This window comes from Setaria viridis, chromosome 1 (genome assembly GCF_005286985.2).
Source record: "Setaria viridis chromosome 1, Setaria_viridis_v4.0, whole genome shotgun sequence".
Taxonomy (NCBI): domain Eukaryota; kingdom Viridiplantae; phylum Streptophyta; class Magnoliopsida; order Poales; family Poaceae; genus Setaria; species Setaria viridis.
In genome coordinates, this window is record NC_048263.2 from 17,404,466 (window position 1) to 17,420,696 (window position 16,231).

General features: G+C 42.5%; 2 protein-coding genes across 3 annotated transcripts; both read left to right on the forward strand.

Annotated features, from left to right (window-relative positions):
- Nucleotides 1-1,120: 1,120 nt before the first annotated feature.
- Nucleotides 1,121-8,359, forward strand: LOC117857851 (uncharacterized). The gene is made up of 4 exons (XM_034740739.2): nt 1,121-1,399; nt 1,667-2,065; nt 6,517-6,934; nt 7,878-8,359. Exons 1-4 carry the CDS (start codon nt 1,216-1,218, stop codon nt 8,065-8,067), a joined length of 1,191 nt encoding a protein of 396 aa, XP_034596630.1. The 5' UTR covers nt 1,121-1,215; the 3' UTR covers nt 8,068-8,359.
- Nucleotides 8,360-11,111: 2,752 nt separating this feature from the next.
- Nucleotides 11,112-15,994, forward strand: LOC117852623 (uncharacterized). Of its 2 annotated transcripts, XM_034734809.2 has the most exons (5): nt 11,112-11,347; nt 13,794-13,823; nt 13,923-13,968; nt 14,056-14,083; nt 14,615-15,994. In XM_034734809.2, the coding sequence occupies exons 3-5, from the start codon at nt 13,939-13,941 to the stop codon at nt 15,712-15,714; spliced, it is 1,158 nt and encodes a 385-aa protein (XP_034590700.1). In that variant the 5' UTR covers nt 11,112-11,347; nt 13,794-13,823; nt 13,923-13,938; the 3' UTR covers nt 15,715-15,994. The 2 variants fall into 2 exon arrangements, with proteins under 2 accessions (XP_034590700.1, XP_034590692.1); XM_034734801.2 differs by lacking the exon at nt 13,794-13,823 and having other exon boundaries at nt 11,113-11,347.
- The last annotated feature ends 237 nt before the right edge of the window (nt 15,995-16,231 follow it).

The window sequence follows — 16,231 nt, forward strand, 5'->3', positions numbered from 1 at the left end:
TAAAACTAATAGCAGAACCCCTAGGCTAAATCGCGAGACGAATCTATTAAGCCTAATTAATCCATCATTAGCGAATGGTTACTGTAGCATCACATTGTTAAATCATAGGCTAATTAGGCTTAATAGATTGGTCTCGCGATTTAGCCTAGGGGTTGTGTAATTAATTTTATAATTAGCCTATGTTTAATACTCCTAATTAGTGTTCAAACATCTGATGTGACATGGGCTAAAATTAAACCCATACCTCCCAAACACCCCCTTAAGCGAATTCATCATAAAGGTCATTTCAAGTTTAAACTACTTGTTTTCTAAGAGAAGCACATGTTTCCAGGCAATTGCTCGACGGACGACGGGAAGTCGCAGGCAGAACAATACTGACCATCAAAGTCTAGGGTCTTGTTTACTTGGCAAAATTAGAAGATGCCAAATTACTGTTACAGCACTGTAGCACACTGTAGCGTTTCGTTTGTATTTGTGAATTATTATCCAAATATTGACTAATTAGGCTTAAAAGATTCGTCTCGCAAAGTACAACAAAACTGTGCAATTAGTTTTTAATTTTGTCTACATTTAGTACTCCATGCATGTACCGTAAGTTTGATGTGATGGGGAATCTTCTTTTTGCATAGTGTCAAAGTTGGGAGTTGGGTTGAAGTAAACAAGGGGTAGACTGGCTATCAAGTTGGGCACGGCAATGTCGCGCCGTGTTTCTAGTATTAGATTATTTATGATCCTAGAGTTATCGCAAGATAATCTTTTACCTTAATACTTCTTCCGTTATGTTTAGAAGGTGTGATATGACATGGCTCCCGTATTAAATATTATTTATTTTATCTTATATTATATTATTTATAGTTGTAAACTTATAATCATTGGATATTATATTTAATTACAAATCTGTGCCAAATTTATATTAAAAAATAAAAAATATTGAACAAATTATTAATTAAATATTGTTAGTTTGAATTTTGATACGCTTGATTAATGTTGTAATCATTAATGTAGCGACTACCATCAATCGTAATCCAGGAGGAAACAAACCCGGCTTAAAAAATGCTCTGCGGAAAATCGAGTCCACTACAGAGTAACACGGACCCGCATGTATGTCCCTCGATCGCCAGCTGGGCCCCACAGGAAACCCTAAACCCACTTCTTCCGGAATCAAGCCAGCTCCGATCTCCCTCCCTGTCCGCCGCCCTCCCGGCCGCCGGCGCGATGAGGCGCTTCCTTGCCCACCTCCAGCGCCAATCCCACATCGTCCTCCATCCCCCAACTCGTAAACCCTCCCCAACCACCACCCTCCCCTTCCTCCTCCCCCGTCGCCTCCTCTCCGAAGACGCCTCTCCCCCTGCCGCAGCGCCGCCGCCGCCTCCGATTGCCGCCGACGTCCCGAACGCGGGTACTCTCTTCCCCGCACTTTTTGATCCAATCGGCGAAGGAAAACTGCGAAATCCAACTTCAAGGGACACTGATTTGCAATGTTTTCCGGACACGGACATGGCCTTTGTGATATAGAACTCGAAGTCTCCACGCCGCCCCTTGCACACCACCTGCTCGACTCAATGAGTCACCCGCGGGAACGCTCTTGCATGTGTATAGCATACAAACCAAATATTATGAATAAAATGTTCATGTTGACCTGATCGTACGATGCTTCTGATTGCAGAGTTGAAGAAGAGGTTAGAGACATACTATGGTGTGGATGAAGAGGCAGTGTTGCCATCTGTCACTGAGGCAGTTCTTGAGCGGAAGCTTGCTGATGTCCACAGTGAGACTGATGATGACCTTATTGAGGAGCTACGCAGTAAGCCGCTCCCTGAGGTCCGTGACCGGGATTTTGAGTCCGACTTTGAGGAGATGCATGATACTGATGAGGAGCTGAATGATCTCTACAATGCAAGTGAATATGTTGAGAAGAAGATCAAGAGCGATGAGTTCTTTAATATGGATGACACCAAGTGGGATGCTATGATCAAGGAGGCCACGAATAAGGGGCACCTCACTAACATGAAGGATTGTGAGGATATCCTCGAGGACATGCTCCACTGGGACAAGCTACTGCCTGGTAAGTTGGGCTGATGATCTTTCTCTCACTGATAGGAATACTATAAACCTTTAGCAAATGAAATAATTGATTATCTTGAACAGAAATTAGTGTATACAACATGGGAAGTAAAGGATGAGTCATGGTGATTTTCTACGAAGTATTGAGACAGCATAGATTGATTGCACCAATTGTTTCTGTAATTGTTATATTCTGAAGAATACCTTTTCAGTTATATAAATTAAATTCTGTTGGATGGTGCATTTCCTTTAAACCAGGAAATTTGGACAACATAAATGATTGGATATTATTTTAATGAGATCCATATGTTATCTTGTAATTTAGTTTGGGTTTTGAATTATTCTTAGACTGCTGGATATACAGTATAGAATATAGATGGGCTTGGCCATCTGAATTTCTTTGTAATTTAAACTACTTTGCGGTGAAAGTATACATTAAATAGCAATTTCCAGTTACTGTTTCTTGTGCTAATAGATGCAGCTCTGTTTCAAGAGGCAGATCTATTAATGTAACCTAAAGAAGTTTTGGACTTGCTCATTGGTGCATGATAATGTCAAAATTTTGTCTCAATATGCAACATTTCCTTGGTTTAACATGGCATTACTCTAGCCACCTGCAAAAGTACAAACACCTAGTCAGTGGTCACACTTAGGCATTAGGCGGAGCCTCACCACCTGCCTAGCGCCTAAACACTTTTTGGAAACATTGAGATGTAATGTAGCTGCAGCCAAATTTGAGAAATGTTACCCTAGAAGAGTACCGATGCTTCCTTTTGTTTCTTTTGACCTATTGAGTGTTTTTTATAACTAGCAAATATGCCCGTGCGTTGCTACGGGAAAGTCATATGTATATGTCATTATACTATAATGCTAAGCATGATTTAATAAAAGTGTCGCATATTATTTTAAAAGAGCAATCCACAACCATCTTATTTGCAAATGGCATAATTTTCATAAATGACTTCTTGTTGTTTCTTTTAAACAGCGAGAAAACAATACATTAGAATGCAAAGGATAGCATAATTTTGGAAAATTAATATCATTTGGTAAAATGGCTTCTCCTAATTTCTTTTAGAATAGATATAAGAGGTCAAATGCCCATTATGTCCCTATTTTTTCTCTCTTTTTTCTTTTATTTCAATTTCTTTTCCTTACTATTTTATCCTCTATTTTGTTTTTTTCTCCCATTTCTTTTCCTCTTTTTCCCTCCCTTATCCATGCTTGCTTGCCACTTATCCATTCGTTTCCTTCACCTGCCACCCATTCTCTCCTCGTCAAGTGGGGCTCCACTCCGGCTCAGCCATGTTGCTTCGCTCCTGCCCCACCGTGCTGCTCCCTGTCCTTGCCCTGCCTCGCCCCTCGCTCACTTTGCCTCGTTAAGCCACTTCCTTGCCACCGATTCGCTCCAACCCGGCTCACCAGCGCTTCCTCGACACAGCGCCATGTCCGCCGCTCTATGCTCCACCCCAAAATGGCATCCTCGTTGTCGGACCAGCATCCTCGCCATGGCCCCGCCCAGACGTGCCTAAGCCACATGCAACTCTGCCCGCCGCACCTCCAGCAGGTCTGCCACCATCTAACCCCAAGCTGGTGCCGCCACCAACACTGCGGCGAGCTAAGCGCACTGCTGCCCTGTCGCGCTGCGTCTCTGTTGCATCGACGCCGCTGCGCGCGCCGCCGTTCTTCACAGTGACCTTGGGCCACTACTACCCTTTCAGCTTGATTTTGTGGTTTGATTCTCTATTTTGTTCGTAATAGTTGATTTGCTTCCATTCTGTTCTATCTTAATTCGGATTCGTTGCAGATGGGCTCACTGACCACCTCATGGCTAGTGGAATTCGCGTGCCTGGTGGAGCTCCAGCAACGACTGGCAAGAGCCTCCCGTGCGAGTAGCTTGTGACCACTTCAAAGCGGCATCAAGCAAGTTGGCGGACCACCTCGTGGCCGGTGGAGCTCCCGCGCCGGCACCTCGTTTTTGTGTACATGGGTGTGTGGGGCAACAACTTGTGAGAACCGCCGGGGCGAGCGGCATGCAACGGCTTGTCGAGCGGCGAGCTACGAGGGATTCTTCTGGATGGTGACGTCCCAGCGCAGGTGATGCAAACTCCGATAGAGAGCGTCAATGCCGCGTCGGGTCTAGACCCCTCCGGTTACCGTTCCGATTTGGGTATGGATGCAGGCACGGGGCATGGATCATCGTGAAATTGGAGTTGGATTGGGCTTCAGTGAAGCTGGGATTCCATGTCCAACACGTACACGGAGATGGAACTTTCAACACAGGTGGGACCCATAACAAATCAAGGATTAGGCCCACCTGTCAATGAGATTACGTTGGACCAAACAAAAAATTAAGGCAGAAACAATGCTTGCTTTAATAATATAATTATAATATACTAGCAATATGCCCGTGCGTTGCAACGGAAAAAAAAATCCTTTAACCCATATGCAACGAAGCCAACTTCGCAATATGGCATTGCAATCACCATATATATGTTCTGATCCTTCCCATGCACTGCAATGGATCTCATCCTTGCAAAATATATGTAATCAAATGCATAATGTTCCTTCTTCATTAATAGCAATGAAAATTCACCTGAAAATGCAATGGAAGAAACAAAATAGTAATCAAATCCATAAAAAGTGACAATGATAAACTAAACTAAGAGTTAACCCACTCTTCGTATTTTCAGAGAAGTTCTAAGTTAAAATGCAATATATGTTACGCTCCAAAATAACAGACTTACGTACAGGAGCTGATCTCAGCTAAGAAAGCCCTCTAACTCAACAATAAGATAGAGCAGTCATGTCCGACGTAAACCTAACAGCTCTTGCTCCATTCTGTAAGCTTGATTCCTCAATTGTAGATTTCATTGTCTCGCAAGCAGATAGTCTAAAACACATCAGAGAGTTGGATGAACTTAGATACCAACTCGGCAAAACCCAATAAGTCATTAGTTATAATTCTAGAGAGGTCAAGTCTAATTGGAGTTTCTCTGTGATAGTCAATTAGTCAATTCTCTCGTGCACCACTAATTCAATTCGCATCTCTCTCTTCTCAGCTTGCTGCTGTCTGCGTTTCAGTCTTTTAGATAAAATGTACTATCAAATTCGATCCAAGAACAGCAGCTGCAGTTATTCTTGATTGAATCTTGGTGAGAGCAAGCCAGTAGCAGCTCCTATCTTTTCTAATCAGCAAGCACGAGCAGTCGAGCACCTACCTACTCATCTCTCAGCCCATCTCTCCAATTTCTTCTTTCTCTTCAATCCGCTGCAGGACAATCCAAGCATCAAATCCATCGGTGTCTCATCTCAATTTCTAGTTTTTGTCACCACTGAGCAGTGAGCACTAATTGAAGTCAAAATCCAGCAATCCCCATGGTCCTTTACGGCTCTGTTGCACGAGCGTTCCTCCAATGCATCCACCAGGGCTCAAGTCGCAGCTGCTTGGGGTGCCGCCACCGCTACTTGACATGCTATGAGCCACGGCGGCCGGAGCAGGCGCAGGCCGGCGCTGGGAGGGAGGGGAGGCCGGGACCATGGCCGCTGCCGCCGGAGTAGGCGCAGGTGGGCGCTGGGAGGGAGGGGAGGCTGGGACCATGGCCGCCGCCGCCGGAGTAGGCGCAGGTGGGCGCTGGGAGGAGGAGCAGGGAGCGCCGGCAGGGAGGAAGGGGAGGCCGCGACCATGGCCTGCCGCCACCGGAGTAGGCGCAGGTGGGCGCTGGGGGGAGTAGGGAGGCAAGACGCTAGGAGGTTGTGCAGGGAGGAGACGTGAACGGCAGGGCCGGCTACCAAGGTAGTCGGCGGCCACACGAAGGCGAGGGAGATGCAGTCGCGGATGGGCTAAGGGAGAGGAAGTATGGAACAGATCTTGCAAATAGATCACAGGCATCTTCCTGTACTATTATGTATTGTAGATCCAAGAATTTTTCGAGGGTAATCACGATAATCAACAATGTATAGATGCAGGAGACGTTAAGTGTTAATTGCAAGCAGTTGGAAGTTCATACGGATCTTAAAAAACATAGCTAGAATCAAATTGAGAATTTGAACTTTTAGCTAGGTGTGGACCAAATAATCAAGTCTATCACCATGAGCTAGTATGTTGGACTTGCTATTATAGAAGTTGGCATTTGTCCAGGTTGTACTTTGTGGCAACAAGCGTATGTTGTCAATAGAGTATGCATCTTTGACTGAAAGGTGTCCTTTCTTTTTGGTTTACATGCTATCTGATTTCTTTCCAGTAGGGATGCTATGGTACCATACAAACAGCCTAATTGTCTTTGTGTGCATGTTGAGTGTGTGAAATTCTTGGTTTTTTTTGCTCATACATGTAATACAGCTGTGTGCTAGTAATTATTTGAGTAGAATAACAACGCTCTATTTTATTCATTTTCCTTTACTGTAGTTATGTTACTTATATTTTTTTTTTCAAACTTCACATGTTAAATCCAGATGAGATTAAGCAAAAGGTGGAGGCCAAATTTAATGAGTTGGGAGACTTGTGCGAAAGGGGAGAGATGGAACCTGAGCAGGCATATGAATTATTCAAAGACTTTGAGGATAAGATGGTTGCTGAGTGCACCGAACTAATGGCAAAGGAGATGCCAACTGAAGCTGATGAACTTACTGAAACAGGAATTAAGAAAGTTGAGTTACATGATCCACCTGGCGAGGGACCTGTTCTAAGGTGGGAATCACGGATTGTGTTTGCTCCTAGTGGTGATGCATATCACCCCAAAAACAGAAAAGTCAAACTCAGTGTAACTGTGAAGGAATTGGGACTTTCACGACATGCTTGCCGTCGATTGCGTGAGATTGTTGGAAAGAGGTATAATTCTGGGAAAGATGAGCTCACAATAACCAGTGAAAGGTATGGTGGATTCCCTCTTTGCACATTCAAATTAAGATTATGAAATTATGTGATGCATGACATCCTTTACTAAAATTGCTAATGAAATGTTGCTCCTCTTATCCGTATTGGACCTTTTTTGTAGGACTAATACTACTGTGTGTTCATTGAATGGTGATGTTATTGTACACCCAAGAAATGTAGGATGTATCCTAATCTAGGTTGCAAAACGTTTGTCTAGAATCTAGATGATGTTTATAACTTATGACTGCACTTTCATTATCAAATCATCAAATGAAATGTGGAATTTTAGATTAACATATTCTCAAAGCATCAAATTTCCTTTGCTAGGTGAAATATTTCTATTCTGAAACTCTTTTGTTTTCTGGTGGCCATTTCAGACGCTTTAGTTGTCTTGGTATAATTAGAACTTGATGAGATTAGCATATATAACTTAGTACAACTTTATTCTTTTACTTGATACACTGGACAATTAGGATGGCCAAAAGTTGCGGACAACCAACAAAATTATTTAACCTGCTTGTTTAGTTTATGTATGCTTGTGTTTGTGTTTTTGTTGAAAATATGATGGATTTTGGTGAATATATAAGCATTTTAGTGGTTTCATGCTATGTCATCTTGTATTGCAAATTTTATCACATAGTATTTTAGTATCAATAGTAAAATGTGGTGTTGTTGCACTTGGTTGGCCACAATAAGGCTTAGGAAGGCTTCATGGTACATTCTTTCACCCGCTACAATATTGTTCTCAGTCTTCAATCTCATTCTTTGTTTGGATCCATAAATGTCTAGGTGTGGATAGTGAGCTCCTATTAAGGATAAATGTGTGCATTTCTAAAGCTGCGCTATAAGCCTATAGTATTGTGGCTCTGCTTCATACTCATAAAAATATCTTGTTCTCCAGTATGACAGCCTTATCACTGCACTTTAATTACTTTGGCAGGTTTGAACATCGGGAGGAAAACAGAAAAGATTGCTTAAGGACACTATATACTCTCATAGAAGATGCAATGAAAGCCGACAAACTTGTTGAGGATGCCAGAAATGCTTATGTAAAAGGAAGACTTAAGACTAATCCTCAATTCATGGAACGTTTGAAGAGGAAGATGGAGAAATTGTGGGCAGCTGCATAAGGCATATTACGGAGCTCCTCAGTTGGAACAGTCCCCCTCTTTCCTTTCTACTGTTATACTCTCATTTTTACTGTTGACTATACCGCAAAGAGGGAAAAGAATATGTTGTTTGCATTTAGCTTTGCTGTCTTTATTTGCTTGGACTGTTGTGTAGGGGTATTCTTAGTTGAAACTATATTTTTCACTACATTTTTTGTGAACTTGCCATGCCCAAGCTGATCAGTTTGCACGAGAGCTTTCTGATATGACTAAATCATCTCGAATAACAAAGTCAAGAAACATTTTCAGTGTACACTTTTTTTGTTAGATTTCTGCTTCTCCCTAAATTGAAGATGCCTAATTTCTTTGGTTTGCAGAGGATAGTAACTACCCTAGTATAAAATTTGGTAGCCAGATGTCTGTATTCAACTTTTTTGATGATGTCACCGGTTTGAGGCGGGGTGGAATCTGATCTTAACCTTCTGATATGTATAATGGGTTATTCAAACGATAATTGGCTAAAGATCACTTCAGTCTCTACATTCTCTCTGCCAGTTTTCATATCATGTTAGCTACTTAGATTTTGTGGGGTAAATCAAACTAGTAATTTCCAGTTATTTTCTTCTCCCTTTTATTGTGAACATACCCAGGCAAAATAATCTAGCAAATTAAAGAATGCCTGTTGCCGCGGGCCACCATTCACTGTTGTTCTTGCATCATCGCAGCATGGTTTGAGATTTTTGTTGCTGGTGAGAACTAGAGTACGATGGCCGTAGTTGGTTCCACTTTTGTCAAAGCTGTGAGTACCAGGGGTTATTCAACTAGTTAGATGCGCCTGAGTTGGAAAGGATTTAACGCAAACATGGACTTAACCCAAACCTTCAAAAGTCCTAGAGTGATCCTTTTCTTCCAAATAAACCCTTAGGAGCCGTTTGGTTCGGGCGATTTTGACCATAATCCGTTCACAGAGCTATCGGATACCGTTGTTTCTCGTTTGGTGAGAATCTTTCGTACCAGATCGCACCATTAATCAATAACTACTTATACAACCACTCGTACCAGATCGCACCATTAATCAATAACTACTTATACAACCATGTTACTGCTCCTCACCTAGCATTATCCAATACCGCTCCGTGCCTCCACCTCGCCCTTCTCTCTCGCGACTTCCTCCCTCCCACGGGACTCACTCTCCTCGTGATGCCACCACCACCGCCGCAATCAACCGTGATGCCGCCACCGCCGCCGCAATCAACGACCACCGGTGATTCCCGCAGCTTTCGCACATCTCGCCGGCGCTCTCTCCCTTTCCTCTCCTCCTCCCTCTCCCTCCTGCATCCCCTGCACCCAACCTTTTCCCAGACCCTAGCATAATAAGCAGTTTGAACGAACATTTCCATCAAAGAAGTTTAGCAAAACCTAGTAAGTTGCAAACGCCTTGCACCAGCTGACCAGTTTCCTACTCCGTATTTGTAAAGCTACTGTGTCTCTTTGATCGAGCAAAGTAAACGTGCAGCCTATTAGTTAAACGCACACAAGTTTCAAGCCGCTGAGCTCATGAATACTGCCAGCTTGTACAGTTTGTAACCTTGCAAGTCGAAAGTGTTTCGCTCGAAGCCAATAGACCAACGCTTGCTCATCAATCATGAGCCAAAGGTCCGAAGAAACCCCTACCTGGACAACCAACAGAGGACTATTCACAAATCCAAAGATTGACATTAGTTGAAGAGAAATTTGTTTGTACGACCTCAAAAGAGTATGGCTTTATCGTTTAAAAAAAATAGTGCGGCTTTATCTCTAGGACACCGTTACGTTAGCTTTTAACTGTGAGACACTATGAATTTGTGATTATATCTGAAGCACGCTAGAGGAGAGGAAAAGGAAGGCCATCACATCCCTAGCTTCGTACCTTCTACTTTTTTAGGAAAATATTCAGTGCAAACTATCTCTGCGATGGAAACTTGAAAATCCTTTAAAAACATACTTAAAATTTTTCAAAAAATTTGAAATGATGCACATCCTAGTGCATCCGTATATGTACTTTGTGCAAGAGTTAAGACGGAAACATGTTTTTTGGAAATTCATACAAAAATGATGCATTTTCTGGCATGTGTATCATGAAATATGTCATTTTTATGATTTTTTCTAGATTGAGTTTGCATATCAGTTTCTACAATAAAAGTACATATATGGATGCATTATGGATGCTCATCGTTTCAGATTTTTTTAAATTTTTTTATATTTTCTATAGAAGTTTCATGTTTTCATCAAAAGAAGTGGTAGTTTAGGGGCATGCTTGCTACTGCTTGCATCTTCTTCGACGGCGGCTGCAGCTAGACTTCAGCAAAACAGGTTTGGCCCGACACTCATTTGGGCTGGACGTGACGTTGATTTTTGCAGCCAAAAAACTTGGGCCATCCCGAGCTTTGCTCGAATAATAAAATCAGTTATATTTGCATTGAAAAATGATAGGCTATCTGAGCCCACCCTGATTTTATTGGCTGGATTTTATACTTGAAAGAAACCGAGCTTTTTGCCGATCCGGCCTGAGGTTTCCTCAAATCTAGCTGGCTGCAGGTGTACACCCTAGTCACTCAAGTGAACGGCAGCACACAGCTCAGCTGCATACCAAAAGACCCTAAGCATTACCTTGTGATATTTCTTCCCCGTTCACCCTTTCCGGTTTCCCTTTTCCTTTTGGTGTTCGATGGCCTGTAATAGATATGATTGAATGTATGCTATTGCTAGCTGCAGTAGCTATTGTCCGGCTGGCTGCAGCTTATGTAGCGACTACTGGTTGACCGCATCATTTGAAAATATTATATTTTTCAAAGGAGATTCATGTTATTACACTTTTTTAGCTCAATCAGATTCTATAGGTATCAAATGATGCGATTTTGGCCCAACCTGAAGTCCAAACAAGGCTTATTGTAAACCTTACTGGAAAAGCCAATAAGCCCATATTAGCCGAGATTGAGCCCGAGCCGATCTTGTGCTAGCTCTTGTCCGGCTGCGGCTGGTTGCCAATAGCAGCCCCGGATCAAACCAGGCTGACACCTTCTTCCCCTTTGTAACCAATTTTTTATGCGTCCTCCGCCTGCAAGTTGCAGTTCTCAAAGCCCCCCATTCCAATCCCTTCTACTAAAATACTATTGCCGACTATAGAAATTGCATCCGCATTCCTGCCTTTACCCTTCCCACTCCTCGCCCATCCGCTCCTCCGTCAACTCCTCGGCGGCCGCCGCTGCCGCTGCCGCGTCCGCATCCGGTGTCCAGTCACTCTACCTCCTGGTCTTGCTCGGTATACCCTCTGATCACTACCCTACCACCAGTACTGGCTCTTGTTGTGGTTCAATTTGTGTGTGCATCTGATTTACTGGGGAGATCTGAGCGGGGGGATTCGGTGGAATGGCGTGGTTCTTGATTCATCTCTCCGGTGGCAGATCGGTGGGGCTGATTAGATGATTTTGGGTTTCGGGGGTTTTGTGCCGCTGGGGTTTCTTGTTTTTCCTTCCTCCCCTTTTGGGAAATGGGGTTTCTTGGCAGGGTTGGATGATTTGGAAGATGTGCTGATGTAGGATGGTTGTTTACTAGTTCCTGAAGTTCCAGTTGTTCATATCCTTGTTATTATCCGTTTTGTGATTCCTTCGTGTTCTAGAAAACATGAGCTTAGAAGACCACATTCAGGCCCTCACTAATCATGGCAGGGCAGTTGGCCCTGATGCAATAGCTGGGTCAATTGTTGCTCCTGCATTTTTAGCTAGTCATGTGTTGTATCAACCTTGTTTCAGTCATAGAAGCTTATTAATAATTCTGGTGATGAAGGTTTACAAGTGATCGATCATGTTATTTAGGTGCATCTTGATTGTTGCTTGCACTATCCTTACATTTCACCTCCTTTGGCTGACGCACACAAGTGTACTGCACACAGTATACGAACTTCTATGCCACTTTTTGAGTCGGAATGGTCCCCTTCAGCTGTAGTTGTAGTTAATTCCTTTGTTGTTTCACATGTTTGCATATTTAGTCACCCCTTAGTGTTTTGAATATTTTGCATAGAGTAGTAGAAATGTAAATGCTGACGTGCTGAAAATTTACAACCATATGTTTATTACTGTTGCCAGCAAAGCAATCTTGATTTACCAGGTTCTGTAGCATATATCAAATGATGATTGTATGTGCTAGAGGTTGACCATCATTTTTCAAAAGAAAAGAAAAGTTATGGGAAGGGTCCTTTTATTAAATACCGAACTAGATATTTCTCATAATGCAGAGTTCCCTGTTTATTGCATATTTGTCAACTGTACAGCCTGAAAATCATGTGCAAATTCCCATATTTTGTTTGTTAAGAATAACACATGAGTAGACATCCTTTAAGTCAATCAGAGGCTTTGTAGTTCCTTGATACTTAATTGATTTTCTTTAGGCTGTAGCTAAAATAATAAGATCAATCAGATGTGTTGCAGTTCCTTGATACTTGGTTGATTTTCTTTAGGCTGTAGCTATGTACCATATAAGTGCCTTTTGGCTTGAACCATTCAAGCAGTTTTATTTTTTCTTCAAGGCTGTGCAGTGGCTTTCTGCAACATATATGTCTTCCTCTTGCTCAAGAGCACCTAGCCACCACCAATAACTTACTGCTTGTGGTTGTGCTGGTCATTTATGCTTCAATGAAATCTGTGGAACGGTTCATTGCTTGATGTGGGGCAGAAATTGGAACTTTTCCATTAGGTTTATATCTTTTAGGCCACCACACTGTCAGGCCATACATATGCACTTGCTTTTGCTTTTTTCCTTGTTCTGTCCCACAATTTTCTCTGGGTGAATTATATTATTTGGCTGGAATGAAGAATGAACCTTGCCGAGCATATACCTTAAATGTTTTCACATTTTTTTCTCTAATTGATTTCACTTAGTTTAATTTTGTGCACTTAAAGGAACAATCGTTGCTTGGGACTGAAAGGCTATGTTGTTGTTGTAAAGGAACAATCGTTGTAGTATTCAGGACTGTCTCATCGTCGTTAATAGCTTACTTTTACCTATTTGAAACCATAATAGTTGGGTGACCGCTACAGTTATTGTAAATACCAATAGGAAAAGATCATCGCATGTTTTTTCTATTTCTTTCTTCCATTTTCTTTTACTTTGCATTCCACTCGTTAAAATCTAAGTATACGAAAGATTATTTTTTAAAGGTGGGATGTGAACTTTCTTCTTTTAATGTACAATAGCCAAATTGTTCATCAAAATATACTTTTGTTTGTCCTATTGAACCTCTTTCCTGCTGAAAGCCTGAAACTACTGTTAATTTTCACACATTTAGTATGTATTGTTGATTATAAGAACACACTGTATTTAAATTTGACGAGTTCCCAAGCTTTGAATAATGGGCTGGAGCTTACAATACAAACACCAGCATTTGGTTACAATCAGAAACAACTGCAGTGTATTAATCAACCTCCAATCGCTCACAACAAAAAGGTTAGCTAGTGATACTACGTAACATAGTTTTCATATGCACAATATACTAAAGCTAAAATTTGTGGCCTACAAATAATACGGTCGTCATTCTTCATGTATATTCATTTCTAGCAATCGGTCTCAGTGATTAGACATGGTCATGCTCCTCGGCAAGGGGTAATTTTGCCCTATCTCAACAATTTAAACTGTGCTATTTGACAAATAACTTAATCTTCAAAGTACAATTTTTGTTTGCTTTAACGTATCTATTATTACACTTCATTCAGGTGTATGTTTGGAGCCTTGTTTGGATCGTGGTATTTTTTCCCCCATAATCACATTCTTATAGTTAAGTGATTGCTGAGATGCTACCTCTGCTCCATTGTCTTATGTTTTTATGCTTGAATCTTCTGCAGAAAAAGGCACAAAATTATGGGGCATGACCATATGTCTCGCATAAAGGTAACTTGGTCTATTCATTAATTAAAAATATGTTCAGGTATATATCACAATATTCTCACTTTTTTGGTGCTTTATGTTTGAGTACAGATGCATATGGCAGAAGGTTCTCTTGTTGGTAAGTTTTCCATGCCTCAGTGACCCCTAAACCTATGACTTTGCAAGGGCACTTCGAATTTCAAGAAAAATGTTCTACTTTTGTTATGTTTCACTGATTTGGTCCGCAATCCACATTGCTGCTTCATGTGCAGCATTAGTTTATATGATTCTCCTCGAACTAGTCCTGACGTTAATTTGCTGACATGGTCTATTTTGCTTTCTTGGTTTGTTGTTGCTCAAAAGGTGTGTCCCGCACACGACCAAACCCACAGCAACACGCCTCTCTGCGTGCGTGCGCTAGGTACAGTGTGCCTAGGAGGCACTGCTGGCATGGTCTATGTGGGACCTACCTCTACATTTCGTGTGCTTGTGTTGGTTGATAGATATCTTTTCTCATGAATTCTGGAGCTAATATATGATATGTTGATATAACCAATTACTTTTATTTTGTGGTGTTCTGCTCAGCTTTTCTTTGTACACCATTTTCTTTCAATATTTATTTCTGCTGTATTTTATATATGTCTAATATATTGATTTCCTGCTTAAACAGACAGGAACCGTTGCCAGCAACCTGGTTGCAACGAGGTTGTTGATGGAAGGGTAATGTACTGCAAAGTTCACAGCGGGGAGCTGTTACGCCAACAGTACAGTCACCTCCAGAATGCACAGGGGAGCTCAGGTTTATTGGTGCCTTCTGTTAATGACAGCCCATTTAAGGGACCTGTTTCCAGTGCTGTGGCATGCACTGAGCAAGAAATACACATCAAGCATGAAGGGGATGATCGAGGTAAACTAAAGGATAGTTTTGGGAACACTCAGGGTCAGACTACGCAGTTGGTCTTCCGTGGGGCAGGGATGCTTTGTAAGCACGAAAACTGTAGCAAGCAAGCACAGGAGAACTCAATCTACTGCAAGTTACATAGTGGTGTTAGCAAAGGTTGCATGGTACGGGGCTGTACAAGAGGTGCACATGGAGGCACACCCTTATGCATTGGCCATGGAGGAGGGAAGCGGTGCATTATCCCTGGATGCCCAAACGCAGCATGTGGCCAAGGCCGTAGTGACCGCTGCGTAAGGCATGGTGGTGGCAAGAGATGCAAATTTGAAGGGTGTGCAAAGGGCGCACAAGGGAACACAGATTACTGCATCAGGCATGGTGGGGGAAGGCGTTGCAAATTCGAAGGATGTACAAAGAGTGCACAAGGGCGGACAGATTTCTGTATTAAGCATGGTGGGGGCAGCCGATGCAAGTTCCAAGGATGTGGTACGAGTGCGAAATGGGGAACAGATTTCTGTTCTGTTCACAGGAAGAGTCTATTGAGTGGTGACAATGCTATCCCTGAAGCTTTGCCGGCCTCTTCGGAAAAGCGACGCCGGGCCAAGAAACCCAAAAAGGCAGTCAAGCCTTCTGAACTTTCCCAGGAGAATGTCACCACAGCAGCTATTGCTGGTAGCAGCACACAACAGATGGGTGTTCTTCTCATAGCTACCCCAGTTCCCAACCATGACATGCTAACTAAGGGTGTAACAGTGACGGCGCAAGCTGCAATAGCCCCCGCGCAGATAGTAGCGCCGCTGTCCATGAAATCACCAACACCATCTGGATCTGTTGCTTCAGCAGAGAGGGAGGCAGGCGTGTTGGGTCTGTAGAAATAATGTGGCGGTGCATAATTTGGGAAGCTTGCAGAAACCTTGCCAAACTAGTCCTCTGATTATTGCAATCGACTGAGAAACATCGAAACTTTAGGAGTTGTTCATATAACCGGTTCTCTACGCCAACTGACTCTAGTGATGTCCTGTGACTTTACCATTTGTCCTATGAATCTCTAGATGTTCTTGTGTATGTTCTCATGTGCCATGTAGCATGGAAACCGGTAAGCGGACCATTTAGAACTGTGCACAATAAGCAAGAATATTGCGTCATTGCCTAGTTTGTGTTGGTTGGACTCTCCGGGTGTAGAGGTTAACTTCTGCTTATGTGTTACTAGTGCTTGTGTGCTTGGAGTTGGATTAGATTGGATGTTAATTTGGTTAGTCAACTTTGAGTGTTCCGAGTTGTGTAGTGTTATCTGCTGCTCTCGTTTTCTGAAACATACTGTTCTGCTGCCCAGTTTGTAACATTGGAAGGCGGAGTGTATGTCGTCCAGAGCCGCTCTGCTCAAAGGAA